Source organism: Nothoprocta perdicaria, unplaced genomic scaffold (genome assembly GCF_003342845.1).
Source record: "Nothoprocta perdicaria isolate Ctin4 unplaced genomic scaffold, notPer1 scaffold_57, whole genome shotgun sequence".
Lineage (NCBI taxonomy): Eukaryota > Metazoa > Chordata > Aves > Tinamiformes > Tinamidae > Nothoprocta > Nothoprocta perdicaria.
Genome location: NW_020455832.1, coordinates 1,251,312 through 1,275,275, shown reverse-complemented (window position 1 = coordinate 1,275,275; position 23,964 = coordinate 1,251,312). Strand labels below are relative to the sequence as shown.

At 37.3% G+C, this 23,964-nt stretch overlaps 1 protein-coding gene across 1 annotated transcript in view; it reads right to left on the bottom strand.

Annotated features, from left to right (window-relative positions):
- The window catches only part of PARD3 (par-3 family cell polarity regulator), a 388,174-nt gene that overhangs the window by 139,206 nt on the left and 225,004 nt on the right, over positions 1-23,964 (bottom strand). The window contains exons 16-20 of the mRNA XM_026048772.1: positions 20,396-20,546; positions 12,647-12,836; positions 7,454-7,605; positions 6,325-6,369; positions 115-342 (exon numbers count right to left, since the gene is read on the bottom strand). Of these exons, the coding sequence (XP_025904557.1) occupies positions 115-342; positions 6,325-6,369; positions 7,454-7,605; positions 12,647-12,836; positions 20,396-20,546 (766 nt within the window). The remainder of the gene's footprint in view (positions 1-114; positions 343-6,324; positions 6,370-7,453; positions 7,606-12,646; positions 12,837-20,395; positions 20,547-23,964) is intronic.

The window sequence follows — 23,964 nt, the reverse complement described above, 5'->3', positions numbered from 1 at the left end:
TGACAAGTTCATCTTATTCACTTAAAATATTAAAATCAGCTTCTACTACTTTAATCATCTTTTAAGGAACTCATCTTTATTAAAACTCTTCACGTACAGCAGTAGGTTACTTACAAGTTTCCATGCCTTCGTCATCATCATCTGCTACGGGTTTATCGTACGATTTGTCTATGGCAGCTCTGAAGCTTTCATTGCAGCCACGTCCCCGGATTATTCGGGGGCGCGGGCGGTGGAAGGGAATGTCCCCATTCAAGGTCACCTCAGCCACGGCCGTCTGCAGACTTTCTAATGAGCTGGATTTCTTCAGACCTAATGAAGGCCCCACATCTCTGGTTGGGGAACCTTAGTGATTCAGGGAAAAAAAAAAGTAATTAGAATAAGTATGGAAAACTGCATGGTTGATTATGCATATCCATCGTGAAAGTCTTTGGGGACACACTTAAGATTATTCACATCATCTCTCARTAATCTGTAGGGAATTTTGTGCAGGTTTGGTGTCTCAGAAGTGAATGAGGATGTCAAGTAACAGTCAACAAAACTGACAACGTTATCAATGTCTGGCTTTTCAAATCAGTTGAAAGACAGCAATATGTATTACCATTATTTGGACAATTTAGATGACAAAGTAATCATTTGGCTTTAAAAATATTACTGATAAAACACCAGAGATACATATATAACCGGCAATCAAAATAATTATTTTTGTTTCGAGTTGAAAATTACATAGGTACTTGCAAGTGTTGCACAATTAGCAAATGTATTATGGATGTGAATCCTGTTGTGTTCAGAGTAAAGTTCTTGTGAAGGAGCTTAATTTCTAGCATCAAGTAGTAGGTTGTTTGGTTTTAATTGAGTTTTAAACACTTGCTTCAAATAGCTAACAACCTCATAATGAAACGCTTCTGAGAAATATCAGTTGACTTGCTGGGATTTTGTCAATTTGTATAGAAAATTGTCTGTAGCAAAAACTCAGTTATAATACCAGTTATCCAGCTGGAAAAGAAACACAGTTCTGGCAGGTATCACATCAATGTGTGGGCAGCACTGCAGCTGGAGCTGGGGGCCCTGCTTATCGCTGCAGGATGTGCAGACGATGCCAGGAAAGTCCTAGACARCATCCTACAAAACCCCTTCCCTATCCAGCCTTCTCTGCTCAGGTTTGTGGATAGGGTGCTGAGCCTTTGCAGTTAGATACACRCTGACATTGTACATTGGCACACAAGTACACAAAGAGATTTCATATTAGAGTTAAAATGGGGAGAGAGATCCCAGTCAAACTAATTTCCTGCGCTTATTTGAAGTGATTTTGTTCCAAACTGCAGMATAATCTTGGCCAGGTTTTCCATAAGATTCGCTAGATAAAACTGCAGCTAGAGGGAAAACCAAGGTGGGACATCATCACAGCCAAATTTGCTGAAGTTAGAAGAAGACAGCTCTTCTACCGAGGCTACAGGACTCTTTTTCCTCCAGAGGACTAGACTCTTTCTCCTCCGGAGTCCAGAAGGCAGCTGTGGCCATGGCACTCCCTGGTGAGGGCCAGTTACCATCTCGGCTGATACTGCTCTTCTCAACATACTGAGGGATGGAAAGTTCAAGTGACTTGTTCCAAGCCAGCCAGCCAGGAGAGGCAGAGCCAAAAGCAGAGCCCTCCGGAACACCAGACCATTAAGCAATAGCTTTACAAGCAAAGTCTGGGGTGAGTAATGCTATAAGGGGGTGTTTTCTTTTTTAAGTATTTTTATCAGAATATCAAGCTTCTCCTCCTCTGCAGTTCAGGGGATCAGAAGGGGAGAGAGGGACAGTTCTCTAACCACACTATGTAAAATGGAAAAAACGCAGACATGATAAACCCAGGTCCCCTCACCAGGCAGCGGTGGGTGGGGAAGGAGCTGCTGGACCTACGAGGGCTGCCCAGGAGCAGCAYGGCAGGTCTCCGTGCTCCTGGCTGCCACGCTATGACACCGGGCAGGGCAGCAAATGCTTTCCTTTCCCWCTCAGCTTTCACAAATCTGAGAACGGCTTTTAAAAACCTGAGAAATTAAGCAGAACTGAAATGCTGCAGTTCTAATAAAATCAAAGAGCAGGTGTCCAAGTTTTCCCATTTAGCTGCCCTAGGGATAACATGAATTTGTAAACAATTTGGAAACAAAACAAAACAAACTTGTCTCACAGCTCTATACAAATGCAGCAGCCTGGTCCAGCCAAGAGCCCAGGGTCCTGCTGTCTGCACCCTCAGCTGGAATTAAACACCCTTCAACAAAGTGGGAAATTTCTTTTGAAGGCTTCCCATCTCCTAGACGTTTCCCCCGCGCTCCTAGCGCGTTTYTGGTGGGGACCAAGGGTCAGGGACGGAGCGGGGGCTCTGCACAGCCAGGAGCAGGGAGCTCTGGTGACCTCCCAGCTGTGCAAACAAGCTCCACGCAGCCTCGCCGCCCTCCTGCGCACGGGCTGGAGTCTAATGGAGCACTTTTACRTGCTGCTCGATTGCATTTACTTACTTTTTTTTACTTGGTAAAGATCTTTCTTTACCAAGTAAAATAACTCCAGCAGAGAGACAGTGCTCACAAAACTGTCCTTTCGCCAGCACATGGCAAGATTTGCTACCCCTCCAATAAAGCTTGCAGTAAAACAAATTTGGTTGTTTTTTTTTTTTAATTTTAAATATTTATATTTTGTTAAAATTAGCCTCTGAGACATGGGGGAAAAAAAAAGAAAAAAAAAAAGGAATACAACATTTTGAAAGGAAAAAAAAAGGCAAGCCCAGCTGTTTGACAGATTTGATTTTATACACAAAAGGAAAGAGTATCCTCTTACATGGCAACTTACTGTAAACTTCCTTATTCCTGAATCTGCTTTGCAATCTTTTAAATGAAATGCTCATATATCTTTTCCTAATTACTGAATGGCTCTTTTTGTAAACAGTAATTATAAAGCAAGCATTTATGTGCCCATTTATGCTCATAAAGGACATTAAAAAAATTCCATTTCCTGCTACCCAACACAGATCTTTGTGAGAACAATATTTATATAAGTTGTGCTTTCCCAAAGGAGAAGCTAGATGGGATATGACCTAATGTTCCTTGAGCACTGTAAAACTAATAATGGACTACAGAAATGATAGGAGTATTTATTGAACTTGGGTGGCCATGGACACAAATGTGAACAGGTTGCAGAATCTGAAAGAGCTAAATGTCTTTTCACAAGCAATTTAAGAACCGTGATCAAAAAGCTATGTATATTTTAATACCTTCAGTATTTTCTATGGCCTCTTCAAAGCAAAGCTGCTATTTTCAAAACGAATGGTTAAGCCTCCTTGTAAATTGAGTGAGTTCAGACTTTATGACTAGAACTCACCAGCCAGAAAGTGTGTTGTTTACCTATAATCTGGTAAAGAACTGAAAACTTTCTTTAAAATGAATTCTATTTAAAATTTATGAGTCATATCAAAACCTTTTTTTCCAAATACAAAAATGTCAGCCTTTTCTCCTGGACCTCAGCGCTGGCAGTAATCATCAGAAATGTTATCTACTCAGAATAAGCTCTACTTCTACTTTGACACTTGGATTTAAAAGAGAAAATAAAAAAGAAGCACCTTGCGAAAGAGTCTGTACATGACTGAGGGATGAAAGGGATTCTTTTATCGTTTTTTAAAATTTGAATTTGCTTTTCCAACATTTTTATTACCAAATACTCTTTGATGTGGATTCAGCCACCTGCAACCCAGCAATGCTCCTGCTGTAGGACATGCAGAGCCTCCCCTTCGTGCATGCTCAGCCACGCAGCTCCTCATCACACTTGCTTTTAAATGATTTAAAATGACAATTTCCTTTCTTTAAGAAGGTTTATCTTGCAATTGTAAGTGTGTACCACTAAAGTAGAATGAGTGCTAAGAAAAAAAAAAAAGGTTACTCTTAAGCTCCTAACTCAAAGAAACTACGAAAGAGACACCTGGAATTTAGAGAGACACATAATTCTTATATTAGCTTCAACCGAAAAATAATTTTTATTAATTCTCACATTAAATGCCAGYAGCCACCTGTACCAAACCCTTGCCTCCCTGTTGGTCTAGAGCACTATTGCAAAGACGTAGACTACCTTCAAAACACATCCTTAAAAGACGTAAGCAGAGAGTCAAATCCACTGCATATTAACATCTGCACCCCTGGATTTGATAAATTCTTCTATTTCTAGTTCAATTGACACAATAATGGAGCGACATTTTGGGTGGATGGGGAAGTGGGAGAGGAATAGAGCAAGAAACTCCAGTGCTATCAAGAGTAGCTTAATTTTTCTTCCCTTTCATAAAAGTGATATTTTTTAATAAAATAAATGCAAAGTAAGTAAATAAATATTTTAAATAAATTCACTTGGCTTTTTTTTTTTTTTTTATTTTTACAAGGTCTGCATGGAAAAAAAACAGAACTACAGTATGCTTAAGACTCAATAAATGAGGCATGCTCAACTGCTACTGAGTATACTTCTAACCTCTAGAATGAACTGTAAACACTGCAAGGACTAGGCAGTTTAAGTGAACTGTAGAAAGAAAAATAATTAAAAATCTATTATAGTAACTGGTGCTGGTGAGATCTACACTTTCATTTTCAGTCAGCATTATTAAACTGAACTTCATCTACAACAGAGTTTGTTTTTATTTTTCCAAAAATAAATATATAGTGAAAGTTTCTTGTTTCTACAATTCATTAAAACATAGCTCGCTATGCATTTGAAGCATTTTTTGCTTATAAGCAGAAAATTTTTAAGCCAAACTACAGTAAGTGGTTTGTGTAACAACCCCATCCATCTTCAGTAACGGGAGAAAGTCAGTGTTTATATACAAAACTTGGTTAAAAGCATGCAAGATAAATAAAATGAAAGTACAGTAAAAGGTGTTTTCCTTTTTTCCCAGCCACTGAGCTTGCTGCACACAAAATATGTAACTGCTTTGTCCAGATGGTTATGGTCATGCTCTTTAACCCAAGCTGTCTGACTTGTCTCTTTAAGGAATTTAATCCAGGTGGCACATACAGAAAAACTGTATTCCATAAATACTACCAAAACATCATGAACTTTTAAATCTAAGCATCATATTTTTCTAATCTGCATAGATTTTACATCATCCTAACTGCATCCCAATGAGCAGGCTAAAAAGAAAATGAAAAGTAATTTACAACAAATCTTAGCATTATCTGTAGCTTCTTTTTTGTGTGAATAGTGCTCACTGGTTAGGGGAGCTGCCAAGCAGTGTTTCTTTCCATAACCATTAACACAGCTCATACATTCAAGCTCTGATGGCTCTAATCCTTTCAAAACACTCATACATTTTAATTTCATGTACTCAGTTTGTGAAGCTGCAAGTCTGTGGCCATATTCTGTAAGATTTCAAGTCCGAAAGTTTTAGCTATTTTAATGAAAAGATTTCTTCAGTTGATTTTCTTAAAGCTCCTCAGTGATGTAAAATGTGGTTAAAGAGAAGCAATTGAGAAACATTAATCATAAATTCTGCATCAAATGTCCTGCTCCCCAAATCATGTTAAAATAAATAATATTTTCAGGTTAAAAAGGTGAATTGTTCCTAATTAGAGCTAAGTAATGTTTTGGTGTTCTCTGGATCTAGCCTAATTAAAACAGCATTCCAAAGGTCAAAAGCTAACTCATATTAATAAATCATAAAGGTTTATAATTGCAGCTAGTGCACTATTTTAATTACTAATAAAAATATGCTTTCAAAGCTATTTGTCATTATCATTGTGTGAAACATGTTACAATCTATGGTGTGTGGAAAAGATTCTATTTACATATTCTTTTGTTCCGCAGTGAAGCTTGGTTTTAATTCCTAAGGCAAATCAAAGTGCACTAATAGTCTTCAGCTCAGCTCACAATACGGATCTGATGACCACTTAATGCAAAGACAGCAGTTTGGGAATTAAAATAGCTATTTTCAAGCACGTAGTTAACACCGTAAAAGCCAAACATGCAGCTCTCCCATTTCATCCCTCTGCACACTAGCTTGTGCTAGGAGATTTCCCAAGATTTATTTAAAAGGACAAAAATTAAAACAACTGTGAATATTTATGAGCTCCAAGTGTAGAAACATGTGTCTACCTACAGCCGTATGTATGACCTATTTGAATAYACTACCCTAGATACTTATCTCTATGGAGAATTTTCTTTTTCTGTACAACTTGATTATTCACAACAATAGAAAGCAGCCATGCAAGTACTGGAATATTCATGTTTTCATGCAATTTGACTGGCAGTTCTGTAATTGTGGTAAGCTGCTTTGACCAAGGTTTCTATAGCAACAGCCTTACTGTCAATTCTTACCTGTTTTCTGGTCATCCATTGTACTGAGCTTAGTCTCGTCAGCTACTGTTAAAAGGTAAATGTAGAATGGTTAGCCCAGTTAGTGCCCATGCCCCACATGCATCCAACATTCCCTATTCCTATAAACTCCTCAAAGTTAGGGGCGGGGGGGGCTTAGCCATGTCACTTCATGCAAACAAACTGCCACAGTAAGCAAACATTCTGGGTAGGAACGGCGGCAAACGAGGAACCTTCATGCAGTGTCAGTCATGTTCACRTCGCAGGCAGCTACAACATGTTATTGACACGTTAGCGCATCACAACTAGTCAAGACAAGTGAACACCACCAGCCTTACTGCCCTCTGAGGAAGGTGGTGAATTAAGGATTGTAGTTAAGGTAGTTATAATTATTTAGAACAAATCTGACTATATTTTACGATGCTGAGTACTGAACTTGTGTGTGGGCGCACTCGAAGCTCCCTGTGTAAGATTGCTAGATTCTGAAGGGCAGAATCAAAATTCAATGGCAGAAAAATAGATGCATTTGTTAGAAACTGCTTATTCTCAATTGTTTTATAAGCTAGAAAGAATTATGGTCAATAGACTTTCTTAGTTGCTGCTACTTTATAGGTCTTCAGAAATAACTATAAAACTTGGGTCTCGGACAGAAGTCAGACTATATCCATTTTCTATTTCTGAGTAACCTCTTCCTAAAACTACTTGCATCTTTATTATCTTAATTAAAAGTTTTGCAGAAAATGAGAAACTACCAAGGATCTTTAAGACTAACTGCATTATAATCATGAATTAAGCATAACCCTGTCTATCCAGAAGGACAGCATGCTACATTTTAAAGCAGGTATTCTACATGGGTAGCTAAATGCATTTTACACCTCCATCTTAGCAAATAAATTTTATATTCACATGTAATCACATATCCACAGGGCTATTTTGCTTAAATATATGGACATTTACAAGTGGTAGGACCAATCCACCAACCGCTTGGCCATTCATGTTGTGAACACTTCACCCCAGCACACTCTCTGTGCAGCAGTACTGCACATAAAGCATGTATTTAGAATTACAAAATCGATATACTTACAACATTAAAACCAGGTTCAAATAAAACAATTGAAAAAATATCACTCACTACCTAGATCCATGCTTTTGGATTTTCGTGTTTTAACAAACTCCAACTGACTGGCATCTGAAAATTGCTTTGTACGCTTTTCTGACATGCTCTGGCGTCCAAAACCCTCTCGCTGGAAGGCAAGCACTGGATCAACATCTGGACTAAGGGTGCTGTAGGAAGGGAAGAAAATCATGCAAACATTTATCAAGATCACGCAACCTTTCACTCTGCAGAGTAAAGCATTTATTTAGCATGTGGCTTCTACCAACAAGAAAGTATACATTTTTAAATAAAACCTTGCCAGTAAGCGCTTGCACACGATGGATTTGTTTTACTGCATCAAAACATTCTAGTCAAAAAGCAACAAGAACCTCMCCAATGAATTTTAATGAAATATGTCTAACATCTAATGCAAACATCTAGAAACATCCAATGTAAAGCTGAGCACATTGCCATCAGTATATACAGATCCAATATAAGAACAGTCTGAAAGGGAATAAAACAGTTTGTTTTTCTTCAAGAGAAAWGAATACATTTTGTTAATAACAATTTATCAAATCTATTTTCTCAATTAAGWTTTTTTTTAAAGCATAAATAGAATCTGTCCTGTCTGAAACCTACAGAATTTCTTTTTTGAAGACTTTGCAAAAAAATTTATCTCCATAGGCAATATCACTTGTAAAATTTTCAAACTTTCCCAATTATTTAATGTTTTTAACCGGGCTATGACAAGAAGACTTGTATTTTTTTTCCTTATTTATTAATTCCCAAGGAGAAAGCATTTGCCACAATGGTTTTACCACTGAATCAGGGTTCGATTCAGTTTATGGGCTCTTCTGAAAATTTCTCTCAGGACCTTGGCTAAGTTACTCAAGTCTTCAGCAAACAGGAACACGGTTCCACCAAACTTCAGATTTATGGGTCAAATGGTTGGTCAAATGTTGGTAGAATCATGAGGGCAAGAAGGCAGGCAAAATTAGCTTGGTGGGCAAGCTAACCTGCAAGCTTCCAATGTGTAATGATGGTGGCTTAATTTGTTTGAAAAACAACGACTACCACTCCAGAAATCTTTTTATATCTCTATATCTATCTATATCTATATGTGTCTATATATCTATATATAAACCTTTGCAGCATCACTTTCAGCTAATAAACCAAGGAAAAGGAAATTCACTCATCTAATTTCAGGAAGAAGAAGTTAGTATTAAAAACCGCCTGAGGGCAAGTCCAAAGAATTTGCATTTCTACTTCATCAGGCATAAAAAGAAATCAAAAGTGTAAAATACCACAAAATATGTGTATTTTGCACCATTACTCTTCAACCAATAGGAAATGGAGTCCTCGAAAGATATCCTCTTTGATTATTGTCAAGATAAAAAACCAAAAATTTTCTTTTTTTATCCAAATTGACATCTCTAGACCAAATATCATTCAAAATGTTGTATATATACATGTTTCTGTTCAGTATATTTCAAAAGAGTTATTTTCTATCRTAAGTGCTAGGTATAATATAAATCATGTACCTAGTGATGAACAGGCAAATTGCAAATTTCTGTGTAAACCGACTTAAAGTTTTAGATTATGTTATGATGTATGCCACCTACTGTAATTTATAAAAGCATCTTTGATCAAGAAACACCTGTGTATTATGCACAACAGTAAGTAGAGGTAAGGGAAAGTGTCCAAAGACATCAGCTACTAGGAATGATGAAAATCACTACCCACATTCCTTGGCAGCTTAGAGAAATTTCAGCCTAGTAGCAGCAGATTTACAAATAATAAGATATGTGCATGTGACAAGCATAGAATACTTAAATGGGAGCAGGATCAGAGCTTATATCAATAAAGTCAATGTCAAGTGCCTTTTGACTTTAATGTTTCTGGCTCTGGCTCATAATGTTTTACATTTAATTACTGCAACTGTTTCAGAGATGTCTGCACAATTTAGCCACGTTTCCAAGCATATGCTTAAGGCTCTATTGAATCAAAAGCCTGAAGCAAAAAATAACTATTTAGTCCTCACACTCACTCCTGCAAAATAGGGAAAAAATTATCAATTTCTACAACAGAAAGGTAAAACAGACAAGACCTATGTATATATGTGTATTTAACGTGCCTGCAGCAGTGCAACTAGTAGCTGAAAGGAACCGTGCAAGTTTGTGGATGTACTTTAAATGACTCAATTGAACTTACAGGGTTCTGACACCTTTCATAACCAGATCATAAATGAGTTTCCAAAGGCCACACAAGTGTTTCTGGCTCACTACTAGTCAACACAGCCTCTGAACACTAAAAAAAATATASTTGTACCAAGTGAGATTTTTCTCTAGCAACATCTGCCGAGAGAGCTCACGTTAGTTAAAGAGCAGCTTTATCTTGCTGCACATAACACGTCACTTGTTATTCAAAGAGGGTGAATTTCTTTAAACTATATGTTTTGCACATGAGCTTGCCCATATAACCACTCACTTTAAGCTGCATATATAAAGAGCTCGATAATGCAGAATATCATTTCCATGTAAATACAGCCTCCGCATATATATTCATTCAAAGTCCTAATAACATAATAAAGCTCAAAAGTTGAATATATTTTCAAAGAGATACCACAGATTATCAAGARAGCAGCATGATCTGAACACAGGAGAAGCTATCAGAAATTCTGGGCATCAAATCGCAGCTTTTCTACTGACATTCTTTCTAAGGGTGTCCTCTGAGTTTCTCTTATCCACACTCATCAACCCTCCCTCTTATTCAGTTATTACAGGCATTATTTAGTCTACATTTGCAAAGTAACCTGAATAATAAAGGTGCCATTTAGCAGCATATATTACACTCTGCTATCAATAATTCTCRTATCTTTTTACACTTGAAATATCAGACCCCTATGTATGGTCTTCAGTTTTCCTACCTAGGTTTATTTATAATATTAATGACCCACAAGCGTGGTTTAGTTAAGAAAGAGGCAGCTCACCAAAGTTTCAATACATGTACTTGGCCACAAAGTACCCAAAGCACCAGAGAAGATCCCAAACTGGAAAAGCCAATGAGAATTAAGAAGTAACTAATACCCTCAAAACGCCTCATTTTAATATTTCCAACTACATTAAATTCACCTTCTGTCTTTTAATACAACTCATTAAGCTATGCCAAATGCAATTTACTATATTCTAGCACACTAAACAAATAAGATTTCTGGAATGACAGCTGATCCTTAAAAGAATGTAACCGTCTTCTGACCCTCGGTGTTATTAAAATTCCACTTATTAATCCTGTCTTATTGCCCCTTTGTTTTCATAACATTTTCATCAAGGATTAGGGAGATATTGTCAGGCTGGAAAAGCTTACATTTTCTTCTGTGATTCAGAACAGCTGCCATTCTTGTTTGGATAACCCTTCATCCGTATTCTTAGTTTTACCCTTTGTGCCTTCCAGCAAAATCATACAATGCACCTTCATTTTACAAGTCTTCCTTCATCCATTAGCAGCAGGAAATTAATGCAACAATCTACTTCTGCTGCTATTTATTTTTTTACAAATAGAATACATTATATAGCAAGGTACTCTACTGATCTACTCTTTTAACTGCAATTGCATCTGAGGACCTTTACAAATTCTCCTGGAGAGAGAGGTTTAAAGGTTTTGAGCATGATGAATTCCACAATACCTAATCCCTATTTTCTTTACTGTTACTGTCACTTTCAAAGTAGTAAATGAATAGCAAGAAACGCTGTACAAGTAAATGTAAAAGCATCTGCAGGTTTCAAATGGGCTTTTATTTTGTGCTATAGGTTTTTGCTCACATTCGGCAAAAAAAYTCACTCAGCAATAAGCTATTATGTGCAGTCTTGAGTACTGTTCTATTTAAACATCTCAGATTTTCAGCTCTAAAAGCTTTTACAATAGACAGATGGACTTTTCAAGGGCCCAAATTACAGGTATAACTTCTTCAAGAGAAGAGCTGCAACATTTAAAAAAAAACATTTAAAAAAAAGGCAAATGAGAATAAWAAAAAAGTTACTTTTAAATACACTCATTAAAACGGTGTTTAAAATACAAAATTCAATTCCTGGACCTGATATCAAATAAACTAGTATGAAAAAGAAGAAGCTGACAGGTGCATATCAGCTGACAGGCGCTATTCCTGTTTCATTAAGATATCGCTGACACATTCATAACATATCCAAGACACAAGAGAAATAAGAAAATTCATAAACTTCATGCCATTTGTGGCAACTCTCTAGCTTTAAGAAGTGACACAGTACAGAGGTGGGCTTCTATTTTGCTATGACTATAGATAATTACAGGACTTGCAAATTAAATCTTAGATCTGTACTAATTGTACTAAGCAATAAACAGTATCTCTTTGCCAGGACCATAAGCAAGTTAATAATGGCCCTCAATGCATTTCTCGTTAGCACTTATAGGTAATTAGAAAGCCCACCTAGGATTCAAAGAAATTGGTTTTATTATAGATTAAATATATAAATTTACTTTTTTTTATTTTAAAAAGTGGAACTACCACAGTATATTGCCTTCCCATGACAGCCACGAACCATATTATTATAAAAATGGTATTGCTTCCTGAATAATAAAGAAATCTGGACTAGTGCTTGTTGTACAGGCATTAACACTAACGGTGCAACACAAAGAGCTCCCTTGACTTCCAGGCAAATCTTAAAATTACTGCATGTTATTAGGAAAATCAATGAAGTATATAGAGGTCCTAAAAGGCTCCTAAATATGCATTGGAATATAAAAACAAAATCTTTGTTTAAGTTAGAAATATATTTACAGTGAAACTTATAAATTAAATTTTCTGACCAAAATTCAATTTTAATCTTTCATAACTTCAAGTGYTTAGATTTAGTAAAGCTTTTTTATAAAAGCCAGTTGAGTGGGCAACTAAATTACTATCAAATAATCAAATCAGCACAGCTATACACTCATTTGATGTTAATAACAATTAGTAACATTTCCACAAATGTGCTTTGAGAAAGCACAGGGCTGTGCAACCAGATGCAAAAAGTCCAGTAAATTATCTGTCAGACTCCCTTACTGGAACCCAGAGCAAATACATGTTTGAAAACAGTGTAATCTAAATATGCGGAGGAAAAAGGGAAAGATGAATATTAGTAGCAGCCAAAAATTAAACTTAAAAAAAGATTTAACTGCACTAATCTATTGCTTGCTTCCCCTAAACGATGCTCTTACCAGTCTGTTGACTCATTAATTGCAGCTTTAGCCCATCCACCAGCATCGACGGTCCCAAACCCAACATCGTCATGGGAACTGGATGACGACTGGTCCGAGAGATGCGGAGGGAGCACYGACAACCTGTCATCCTCGATGATGACTGTGTCATCTGGGGGCATGTTCACCGTGGGAGACAGCTGGTATTTACCTGAACAATGGGAGAGAAAAGACGCCGAAAACTGAACAATGGCAGAGAGAGTCTTGAATAATATATGGCCGCAACTGATAAAATGTCATGTCAAACCACCTTGCTCCTGATAAGAATGACACAACACAGATATTAAAATTAAACACGTCTTGCTGTATATGGGTCTTCTTATGCAGAGGTCTGAAAAGCAACCTATATCAGATGTACCTGCAGCCTACTGCAAGAAAATAATATCTTTCCCCAAACTCTTCTGAAGAGATGAAGGAAAAGTTCAACGAGGACTTATAAATCTCATCACCTCTCATTATCAGACACTGCCCAAAAGACATTCCAAACCTTTTTGGACTGCTGTTAGGAACTTGGAACCATCTTAGAATGCCTGCCAAAAGTTGTGAATTGTGAAAGGTGATGAGAGCTCACAGCTAAAGCCAACAAAAGAAAATGAAATCCAAATTTGAAAAATTGTTTATTTTCTCCTTTAGAAAATAACCTACAAATACCACACATGCTTCAAATGTAGATGCAAATATTTCACTTGAGACATTAAAAAAGAAGTGAAAATCTGTCTTCATTCTCTTCCCCCCAAAATTCATGTAAATTCTGGCAGTAATGCTAAAATTGTCAAGTTAGAGCCATTGCAYATAAGAAACACAATATACATTGAATATTGCTCTTCCTCTGTACGCAGACATCATTTGGCTAATTCAGGACAGTAGCAGTTAAAAAGGATATTCAGAGGATTCTTACAAACTACTAAAATACCATTTCCTAGTAAAATGCAATTACAATATGCATTAAGTATTTTACATCATCAACATTATTGCATTCAGAGTAATTAATATACATATATACATAATCATATTTTCCAGTATTTATGTGTATGTGTAATATTTTATTACATTTTCAAACTGTTGAAAAAATGAGAAAAAGGATTATATAGCATTATTTGGGAGAAGGTAGAAATATAGAATGGTTCTTCTTAAGATTTTAACTTCCTTGTTAACAGGAAAATAATGATTGGAAAAAATGGAAGAAAATTGTTCAGTTATCCGAGGTAAATCAGTTCACATTAGTCACACAATTTTTTTTCTGTTAATAAAATGTCTTTTAAAATATTTTCCTCTTTGATATTGATGCCCAACTTTAAAAGGTTTAAAGGCCATTTAAAAGGTTTTGCCCTAACTCTTATTCCACTCAGCATAATTCCAAATGAAAGATCATGGCACAGTATGACTTTTACTACTCAAAATGTATTATCACACCAAACAGTAAAATTGTCACACGTCATGAACAGAAGACCACTAGCTTAATCAGTACTTTATCTGACAACAATCTGTATTATTATAGTAAAACACAATGCATCTAAGTAACTATATTTAAAATTATGTCTATTTTCATAATATTAACTGCTTATGTGGCCACATCATATGCTTACACATGTTATTATTAATATAAATATGAAGAAGTTGTAAGATCGTATGAAACTGTTTCCTCATCTCCCTTTTTGGGAAATCTATGTGGGCTACTGTTGCTTTTTTGAAATGTAATTATTCCAAGAAGAAAAAAAAATATGCATAAAGAGGAATTAGCTAATTCCCATCCTGCTCTCTAAAATTCCTGCAGCACGAGATAATACATGCTGTATTTCTGTATGGGAAAACTAACACACCATTTTCCAAAGGGGGTAAACCCAGCTTCGAAATCTTTGAAAAAGGTAAAAGTAGCTGGAAGAAAAAGGACCTACATGGTGAACAACTCGTCACTGTGAAAGGGAAATGAATGCGTTGAGTTTGCATAACAGCTGATTCTTTGCCCAGCAATAGCTTCTTTGATGGACAGGTTAATGTTTAGCCTGGTAATGTACTTCTTTCCAAACGTAATGCCTACAAGATTGTTAACTGTGCAGTTAATAATGTCTCCAAAGAATTCATTGTGAAAAGGTATAACCTTATGGCATTCTGCAGATTGAGCTTCCCATTTGAGAGGCTTCAGTAATTCAGTAGCATTTTTAACTTTTCCCTACCCTTCTTCATGGGTGAAGAGTGACATTTTAATAGTTGCTTTGGAATATAGGGGGAAAACCACGGGAACGTGCCTATGCTTTTCACTGCAGATGATGCTAGGAACAGGTGAAAGGCTTCACCTCCAAAGCAGCCTGTTGGGCAGAGCTCAACACAGGAGTCCATGTGCCCTTTGCGGGGAGTTCAGCTAAAGAGGATAGAAAAGCATCCTTGGCAAAAGTAACTTCACATTTTTTTTCTGAGAAATATTACAGGGAAACATCAAAGAAACTTCAAACCCAGTAAGCATCAGCGCATTGTGACTGATCTACAAATCTGAGGCTTTGTTCAAGCTGTCTACAAACGTACAAAAGACAGTAATATTCTCTCAGGCTAGAAAAACTCGACTCAAATCAGAATCTGAAGATATTTGAAGTCCAGTTTAGCGTCCATTCATTTGCCTTCAGCATGGTAAGCTACATGGTAACACATAGTATTTTGGATGGGGTAAGAAGGAAGGGAAAACATCTTCCCTTTGCAGAGTGTCACACTTCGGGGATGAGGCTCACACTTACTGCAGTGACCACCTACACCATGACCATCATCCCAACACCACAGCAAGGTAGATTCACAAAGGCTTCACACCCACCTGGGCAGGGAGAGCAAAGGCTCAGAGTTCCCATTACAAACAACTGGTCTCCAGCTCTAAAAGGACTTTTGACTTAGAAGGAGAGCTATGCCAACCACCTACTCCTCAAACAGGAACACAGTCTGGACGTGAATTAAATCACAAAAATAAAGCTCTTGGGAAAAAAGAAAAAAACCCTAACATATGCACTATGTAAAGTGAACAACAGTCCCACTCAAAAGGAATCCAAGTATYATTACTCATTCTGATGAGCATTTTGGTATTATGTGATTCAGATCAACTGTCCACTTTAAGCTTCTTCCACCAGAAATTAGAGGGCCGCTTCTTGCTCTGACATACCAGATCAGGCCAAATCAATGTAGCAACTACTACATTGGGACAAATAATGAAATATTGAGCACACTCAAAAAAAATTCTGTCCCTCAATCCTCCCAAACTTAATACACTTTTGTAGAAAATGAAAAACGTGTTGGCAATCTCAAGATAAGGCCTTATTTCCACAAGTATAGAAGGTAAGAAAATAACCATAGAAATAATAATAAAATTATTTTGATTATAATGATAATAGTGATAAGATAATCCAACAGGAAAGATTCAGGGAAACATTCAGTAGAAAACCAGAACTTATCCAAATCTTAATKTATTCATTTGATACTAATGGCACCTTTSTSYGTATCAACATACGGAGTTATGTTATGAGGAGCAACTTCTTYMCTGTGAGGGTGACAGAGCAGTGGAACAGGCTGCCCAGGGAGGTTGTGGAGTCTCCTACTCTGGAGGTCTTCAAAACCCGCCTGGATGCCGCCCTGTGCCACATGCTGTAGGTGTGCCTGCTTGAGCAGGAAGGTTGGACTAGATGATCTGTAGAGGTCCCTTCCAACCTTAAATATTCTGTGAATCTGTGAATCTGTGAATCTGTGTTATGGTGAAATGTCCACATCATCTAATTTTCCACTCTAAACAGAGATAGGACTGGAATTACTTGTATGGGAACATCTAAGAAAAGCTGATGATACTGCAGGAAAAAAAAAGGGAATTTTGCAGTATCTTTATCTTCTACTTATTAGAACTACCTCCAAGAACCAGTCTCTAACATGAATGCGCTGATGAAAGAGGCATCATTTGCTTATTGTACAAAACTGCCTTGACTCTATCCAGGCATCAGATCTGAAGAGGGTGCTCAGAATTTCCAAGAAGCCCAACATGCTCCAAATAAATTGTTACCGGGGGAACTGCATTGGGCTTGCAAAGCAAAATCTCTGTTTAATTGACACCCCACTCTACATCTCTAGCTTTGAATTTTTCTGTAGTGCTTTCTCCTGATTGCATCCCAAAGACAGCAATTATTTATGTAGTTCCTGTTGTATAGCACATACAGAAGTTTGTGTTGTTCTGGAGGATCCTGGAGGATGAAAAGTAGATTCAGTGTAAGCCATTGTTATTCTGTGTACTGTGGTAAATAACTTCTGTTTACTATTAGAATTACCATTTGCCATTACCATTAGCAAGAAAACCTGTCATCTTCTTAAGAAAAATACCAGCAACTAAAAGAAAAGGATGAGAGATGACTTTGTGCTAAGCTTCTTGTTCAGTAAGAATAATTTATATAGATAGCAGCTACGTATTTGTGTATTGCAAAACCTTGGAGCTTATTGGATGATATGCAAGGAGGGTCTATCAGAAACAGAGACTTGAGTTTTTAATCAGGTAGCCAAACAAGCTAAACAACACACTTATTATTTAGAATGTACTACAAACAGGCTACAGGAAAATACTGAAAATAAATAAATAAGAGGAAGGGTTTAATCCAACTATTATGTTTTTTGAACAGAACACCCACAATATATACAGAGAAATGACCTGGTCAAAACAAAATATCAGTCCATGAAAGCAGAAAGAGTAATCTCTTCTCCCTAAACATTTTTCAGTGAAATATCAATTGAAAAGCAGAAGAAAACACAAAAATTAGTAGCAATAGTTATTTTCTAGGAAAAGAAATATTTCTACATAKGTAACACTGGAAACTTTAAAAGTACCACGTAGTCTTGCAGTAAGCAAATATTTCTTCTACATCTTAAAGAGTGTTCTAAAACAGGTACCTTATTCCCGCTCTCACAACAGGACTTTGACAACAAGGTCCCGTTACTAGACTGAAATAGCAGGAAAACAGTCTTAAATACCTTTCTGAAAATTGCTATAGATATACCTCTTTAAAAGCCATTTCAAATTTGGCTTTTGTTTTTTACCCAACTTTAAGAAATGTCTGAGGAGAGTTGGAATTTTTCAGATCTTGAGATTATCACTTTTGACTAACTTAGGAAGAGAGACAGCTCAAAGCCACCCATACTATGGAAAAAGACAGAGTCCTTCACACACAAAATCCAGCTGTGACCTCCTCATCTCAAGGCACCAAGAACATTAAAAGTTTACATTCTTAAATCCTCTCAAGGCTAAATAAAAAGTCAMCAGTTGTCACAGCGAGGCCTTAAGACTGAAGACCAGTAGGTACTGGGTGAGTACTCAGGAACCAGCAGGGCTTTTTCAGTTGTCTTCACGGCCAGACACAATATACAGAAGAACAGACCTCCAGTTTTACTCAGCCAGACTGTTCCTATGAATAATCCTGCTTTTTAAGCCAATTTTCGGGAGAGGAAGATCTTTTTCAACATTGTGTAACACCACAAAKGCATGTGTGGGAAAATAAAAGTTCTGAGGTTTTTCTCATTATAAACACGCTGGAGTCCACTGGACAATAAAGACTCATTTCTACAACCTTTAGCCATTCTAAAACAGCTGCAAAGATTTGTGCAAACATGTGTTCTACACAAAGAAATKCACAGGCAACAATATGACAGGAGTTCGAAAACACTGAGTTTCTACTTTAATTATGCTTACACCTTCAGAAAGATTAAGATATTAGAAAACCAAYGGCAACCTAAAATTGCAACCATCACATCTACTAAGCGGTTCAGGCATGATTTGATCTTCCAAGTGCTTCCAACTTAAATCCATCAATGGTTTTAAGTCAGAATCTACTTTAAAACATCTTCCCACACAGTTCCTGGTCTCTCAAAACAATACAGACTCATAAGAAATCAGAATGTCTGTAAGAAAACCTTAAAAAAAGCAGGATGGAAACATTGCAGAGGGAAACAAAAGCTTTAGATTATACGATTCTTGTTACGGTTTTTGTCTTTTTGATGAAACATCATTTATTGCTTGCTCTTAACGGAAGATTTGATACCAGATTTGATGAATCCCTACTTTGATTTGTCACGGCAAATGCTGTGCTCCTGTGATGGGAAATTAACCTGGGGTGTTTAAGATGTGAGCACACAAGCTCTCCAGGTCTGTTCTCCCACTGCTGGACAAAGTGTTTAACTGATTTATTTCAATCCTACATGTAAATCCTCTGAAATGCTGATGGAAAAAGCAGAAATTATTTTTTTTCAAGTATTTTACCGAACCCCCTGAAACTATATGAAAATTCACTAGCCCCTATTTGGAAAAGTAATCCTAAAGACATCAGATTACCTTGTCAATCCTTAAATTTTTCAATGAATATAAACATTAAAAAAATATTTTTTAATGCATATGGGTGCATATGACTGGGTGAAAAAGTTTCATACAGCCTAGATACTCTAAAATACAGTATTTCTTCTGATTTACACCACATATAATGCAATAGACTAGAACATGACTTATTTTTAATTACTGCTGCTTAATTGCACACACAAATACAAAGGGAAAAAAAAAGAAGCAGGAAGTATCCTAACAGGAAAATTGTGGTTTTTCAGAAAGTTCAACAGCATTGTTATTTTGTTACTACACAAAATCTCAAAAGATAAGAATTAGAAAACAAACAAAACAACAACAACAACAAAACACCAGCACACACAGAGCAAAATACGTATGCCAGCTCCTAACTGGAAAAAGGGCCTAAATCATGGACTTCCACTTTCTAAAGATGAAAATCCATCTTAAGGAACTCAAATCTAAATTCAGTCTGGCTTCATATCAAGTTCATGGCAACTGCCTCTACTAATATAGGTCATGGATGTCAAGTACACTAAAAAATGCAGATTTAATGGCTGCATTTTATGTTTAAAACTTGCAACTCAAGCAAGCAATCAGAGTTTCTTATGTCAGAAGTTATTTTAATCAAACTTCTTTTTTTGTTTTAAATTTGAAAATCCTTTCAAGCTAATCCCATGCTAGTCAGTAAATCCAACCATTTCTGTGGCAAAAAGAAATGTCTTTATTGCCTAGGTCTGTACACAGAAAGCTGAACTGYTGCGGAGCAACTGCTAATGACCTCATTACTCACTGGGGCCATGCAGATGGTGTGGCATGGAAGCTAAACAAAGCATGCTTAAAATAAGTCAGGAGGCTTTAAAATTGGTGTCCTGCAAAGCAAAAAATCAACCAAAATAATGAAAGAACCTAGTAAGCAGAAACGGGGGCAGATTTTCATTAGTTACTGTTGGATAAAAATGACTGAAGTAGAGGAGAAATGAAGAACAAATGAAGAAATATAATCATAAATTCCTTATAGGAGGACTCACTGACTTTTAATCTGAGTAAAGACTCAAAATGCAGACTAGACTAATAAACAATTTATTGTCAGATCAGATGCTGAAAAAAAATGTTAAATGCTCCTGTTATTTGTTCCATTACCTGCTATGGGATATCAAAATCACTTCATATATCCATTTATTGATGTTCTTTCTCATATTAAGCTATCTAGAAGGCTTCTGTGGAACAATTTTAAGGCCTGTTTTAAACTGGTCAGAGCAACTTTCCTTTTTCCTGCTTTTCCCACGTTTCACATGAGTAATACACTGCTCACCCTTCAAAGCATCACAGAAGGAGAAAGGCCAGGTGTGCTGAGCAGAGGCTGTTTGACTCACCCATTATCCTGCTCAGCGCAGCGTTCCTCGTGGGTGACTCGCTGATGCCCTCGATCCCACCGTAGAGCGAGTGGGAAATCCTACGTTCCCTGTCATCCAAGACAGTCTCTATAGGCAGCTCTGGCCCGGAGGGGCTCGCAGGTGACTCCAACTGCATAGAAAGAGGAGAATCAGTGCTGAGCATCCATTTAGCAGCATGGGGCAACTTTGACAACTTGCCTAAGGCCTAGACCTGTCTGGGCACCAAATGAGCTAGAACTTTTCACCCTGGACAAATATAATTTGCAATGACAGTTTTGCTTAATGACCAACTTTCTGTGCCGCTCTGCACTGCGCCTCCCACGATGCCCTGTCAAATCTCAAATCTTTCAGCAGAAAATTGGTGGGAAAAAAAAAAAAAAAAAGATTGCATTTTGGTGTATCTTTGTTGCACCATTTCTTAGACAGTATTACTAGGCAGACAGCTGGACTATCTTGCACGTGCTGACAGGCTGACAGAACAAGCCTCCTTCCAGGAGCACAGAACAGGAGCCCGGCTGGAGCTGGGCTGCTGATGCCTTTGGAAGTAGTGTGTTTTCTTTTCAAATGCAATCATCATGGAAACCCCCATGAAACTCCACTATGTGTATCAGTAACCAATACACAAACACTCAGGGGTTTTGTAGTTAGGACAAAAAAAAAAAAAAAAGCGGCTTTCCATTATTGTTATTATTGATGCTTATGAGGAATTCTTTGCTCTGCCTTTCCTGCCCTCAGGGTAAAGAGATTTCACACACTTCCTTCAGTCGTGGATCTTTCCTGATTACTGCCAGACTGCAGCATCCTGTCACATTTACAAAAGGCAGAACTGGCAAAGCCCTGCAGGCCCCAGCCCACCAAGGGTCTAGGTCCAGGCCTAGCTGGCGCATTAAGAACCAAATCAAGTTTGTAGTGGAGAAGCAGAGAGAGACATGTTGCTTTTCCATGTAAATAGGGGAAAAAACACACAAGCAGTTATTCTTCTGCCCTCATTGTTGTCCTTCTCCAGATTCTTCCAAGTGACTACCTACTTCAGCCCTTATGGAGAATGGTCACCTCTTTTTCCCCTGAATATACCTCAAAAAGGGGGGTTCTTAGAGGGCAACGAAAGAAGAAGGTTTGAAATCACCTCTATTTGAAATCACCTTTATTGGTTTAAATACCCCATTCACTATGGGCAGCTCTGCAAATGCTGCCTACGCGGGACCTCAGAGGGTGATGAGTCCCCGTGCGCTGGTGACAACTGCGACTGSCAACTTGTCAGCAACCAACCAGCTGCTGCCAGTGACCACCACGGAGGCAAAAGACGGACCCGACCATCACTCAGCCCCTCGCCCCCAACCTCAGCACCTGCACAGCTCTAGTTACCTGATAATGCACAGAACAAACTGAGACCATTAAATCAACTCATCTACAGTGTGAGCTGAAACAATCTCTCCTCGAGAAAAAACAATATCTACTAAACAAATTTAAAGAAATAGATCTTCTGCATGATAAGCATATTACCTCACACATCATTCATTATCTATTTTGAGAAACATAACTTTTCATATTAAAGTGCATATCTAAAATGCATTTTATAGGTACTGAAATACAGTAAAGAACCAAATTTTGCAAGACATGGAACAAAGCCACGAGGAACTGAAAATGCTTTACTCATAGGCCTGGTCTCTACACAAGCAAACAAAAAACAGTTCATGGTTTCAGGAATTACAATAACAAGCAACATGTTTGTTTTGGGTTTGTTTTGTTTGCTTTTTTTCTTAAATAGCTGCCTCTTATTAATCATCATCCACAGTTCCCAGATGACAAAGAAATGCATGCTATGAAAGATATTTTTTTTTAACTGCTTCAAGGACTACAAAGGACTCTTAACTACAGGCTTCGTGACAGAGGCTTTGAAGTCAACTCGCTGGACTAACAACTTGTGACATTGGGTTTGCTGGCTGCCTGCCCAGGACACGGAGGGCTGGGGATTTGAGCAGCGCTGCATTCCAGAGTGGCTGAGACCACAACCCGAGGTCGCATCGCCTGCAAAAGTTATTATTTCTGTTCAAAGCCATCATCTGTTTAATATAAATGAGATATTTAATGAAGTTCCAAATTGTACACTTATCTCTCCCAGTTTGATAAGCACGGGGGAGAYTTACTGCATCGGAGGGTCAACACAATTACAATTGGAGGCACGTCAAGCTGCAGAAGAATAATAAACTTGCAGTGCAAGTGAATTAGACTCAGTAAGGTTTAAATTGTGAAATGAGGATTTGTTTTACTTTTTTTTTAATTTGCAGATTACAACTGACAGCTTTACTGAAAAGTAAATTAAACAATATTCATAGCTTCTGATTTAAAGAACTCAAAAGCAAATTCAAAAAGGAATAAAAATGTTTGAATTTTGAAACACTGTACGTTAAGAAAAAGAGGGTAGAAAACACTAGGCTGCTTGGGAGCTTAAAGCTACATGACAAATGCGTTACACGATAAACTAACCTTTATTGCAGTGCCTTTCAATACCAGGTGAAAATATCAAAGCGCTTTGGGATTTATTTTCCCAGCACTATATTGATGACTTTATGTAACAACTGTCCAACTTTTAGTGAGCCGTATCACACAGACCTTYTACATGTGACAACCCATCAACTTTCAAACTCATTTGTAAGAAGGTCTCAACAGATTTTTAGAAAGATACAGATAAGAAGAAAGCTATGAATCAGAGAAATACATAATACTGCACACCAGGTAAAGTAGCAGACTGCAGCGCAAATAAAAGGCATAGCAGGGACTCTGTGTATAATTTTTTTTAATTGAATCATGTATTTGATTATTTTCATGAGAAAAATATTTTCTATTTCTAATTAGCATCTCAAATGATGTGTTTAAATAAAGGTATCAACACAAATACTTAATGATAAGATACAATGCCACTTACAGCAAAAATTAGGCAGGAAATACAGAGATGGCTTTTACAAAAAAAAAAAAATCTAATGTTATTTGCAGAAAATCTGTAAGAAAAAAATACTTTAAAATTGGAATCTGTGCTGATGACAAGACACAGAACACCAGTGCATCGTCATACTAGTTCAAATAAAAAGCTGTTCTTCCCAAGTCACTTCAAAAGAAACTTGAGTGACCCATTCTTACTCACAGGTATTGGTGACATCCTGGTAWAATTTAATTTAACTGATAAAGAATAGATAGCGTAAGCAAAAATGTACAAATTACATTGAGCTGCCTTGAAGACCTAGCTAGAAAATCCAGCTAGGCATCGAGTGGCTCCATACACTTCCAGAAAGGGCTATGAACAGCATTTATTCATTTGCAGCTTTGAAGTCACCAAACGACTGGGGTTGGATGGGGCCTTTGGAGAKCATCTTGTCCAACCTCCCTGCAAGATCACCTAGAGCAGGTTGTCCATGGCCATGTCCCATCAGATTTTGAAGATCTCCAAGGATGGAGACTCCACAACCTCTCTGGGCAAATTGCTCCCATGCTTGATCACCTGCACAGCAGAAAAAAACCTTTCTTATGTTGAAATGGAATTCCTTATATTT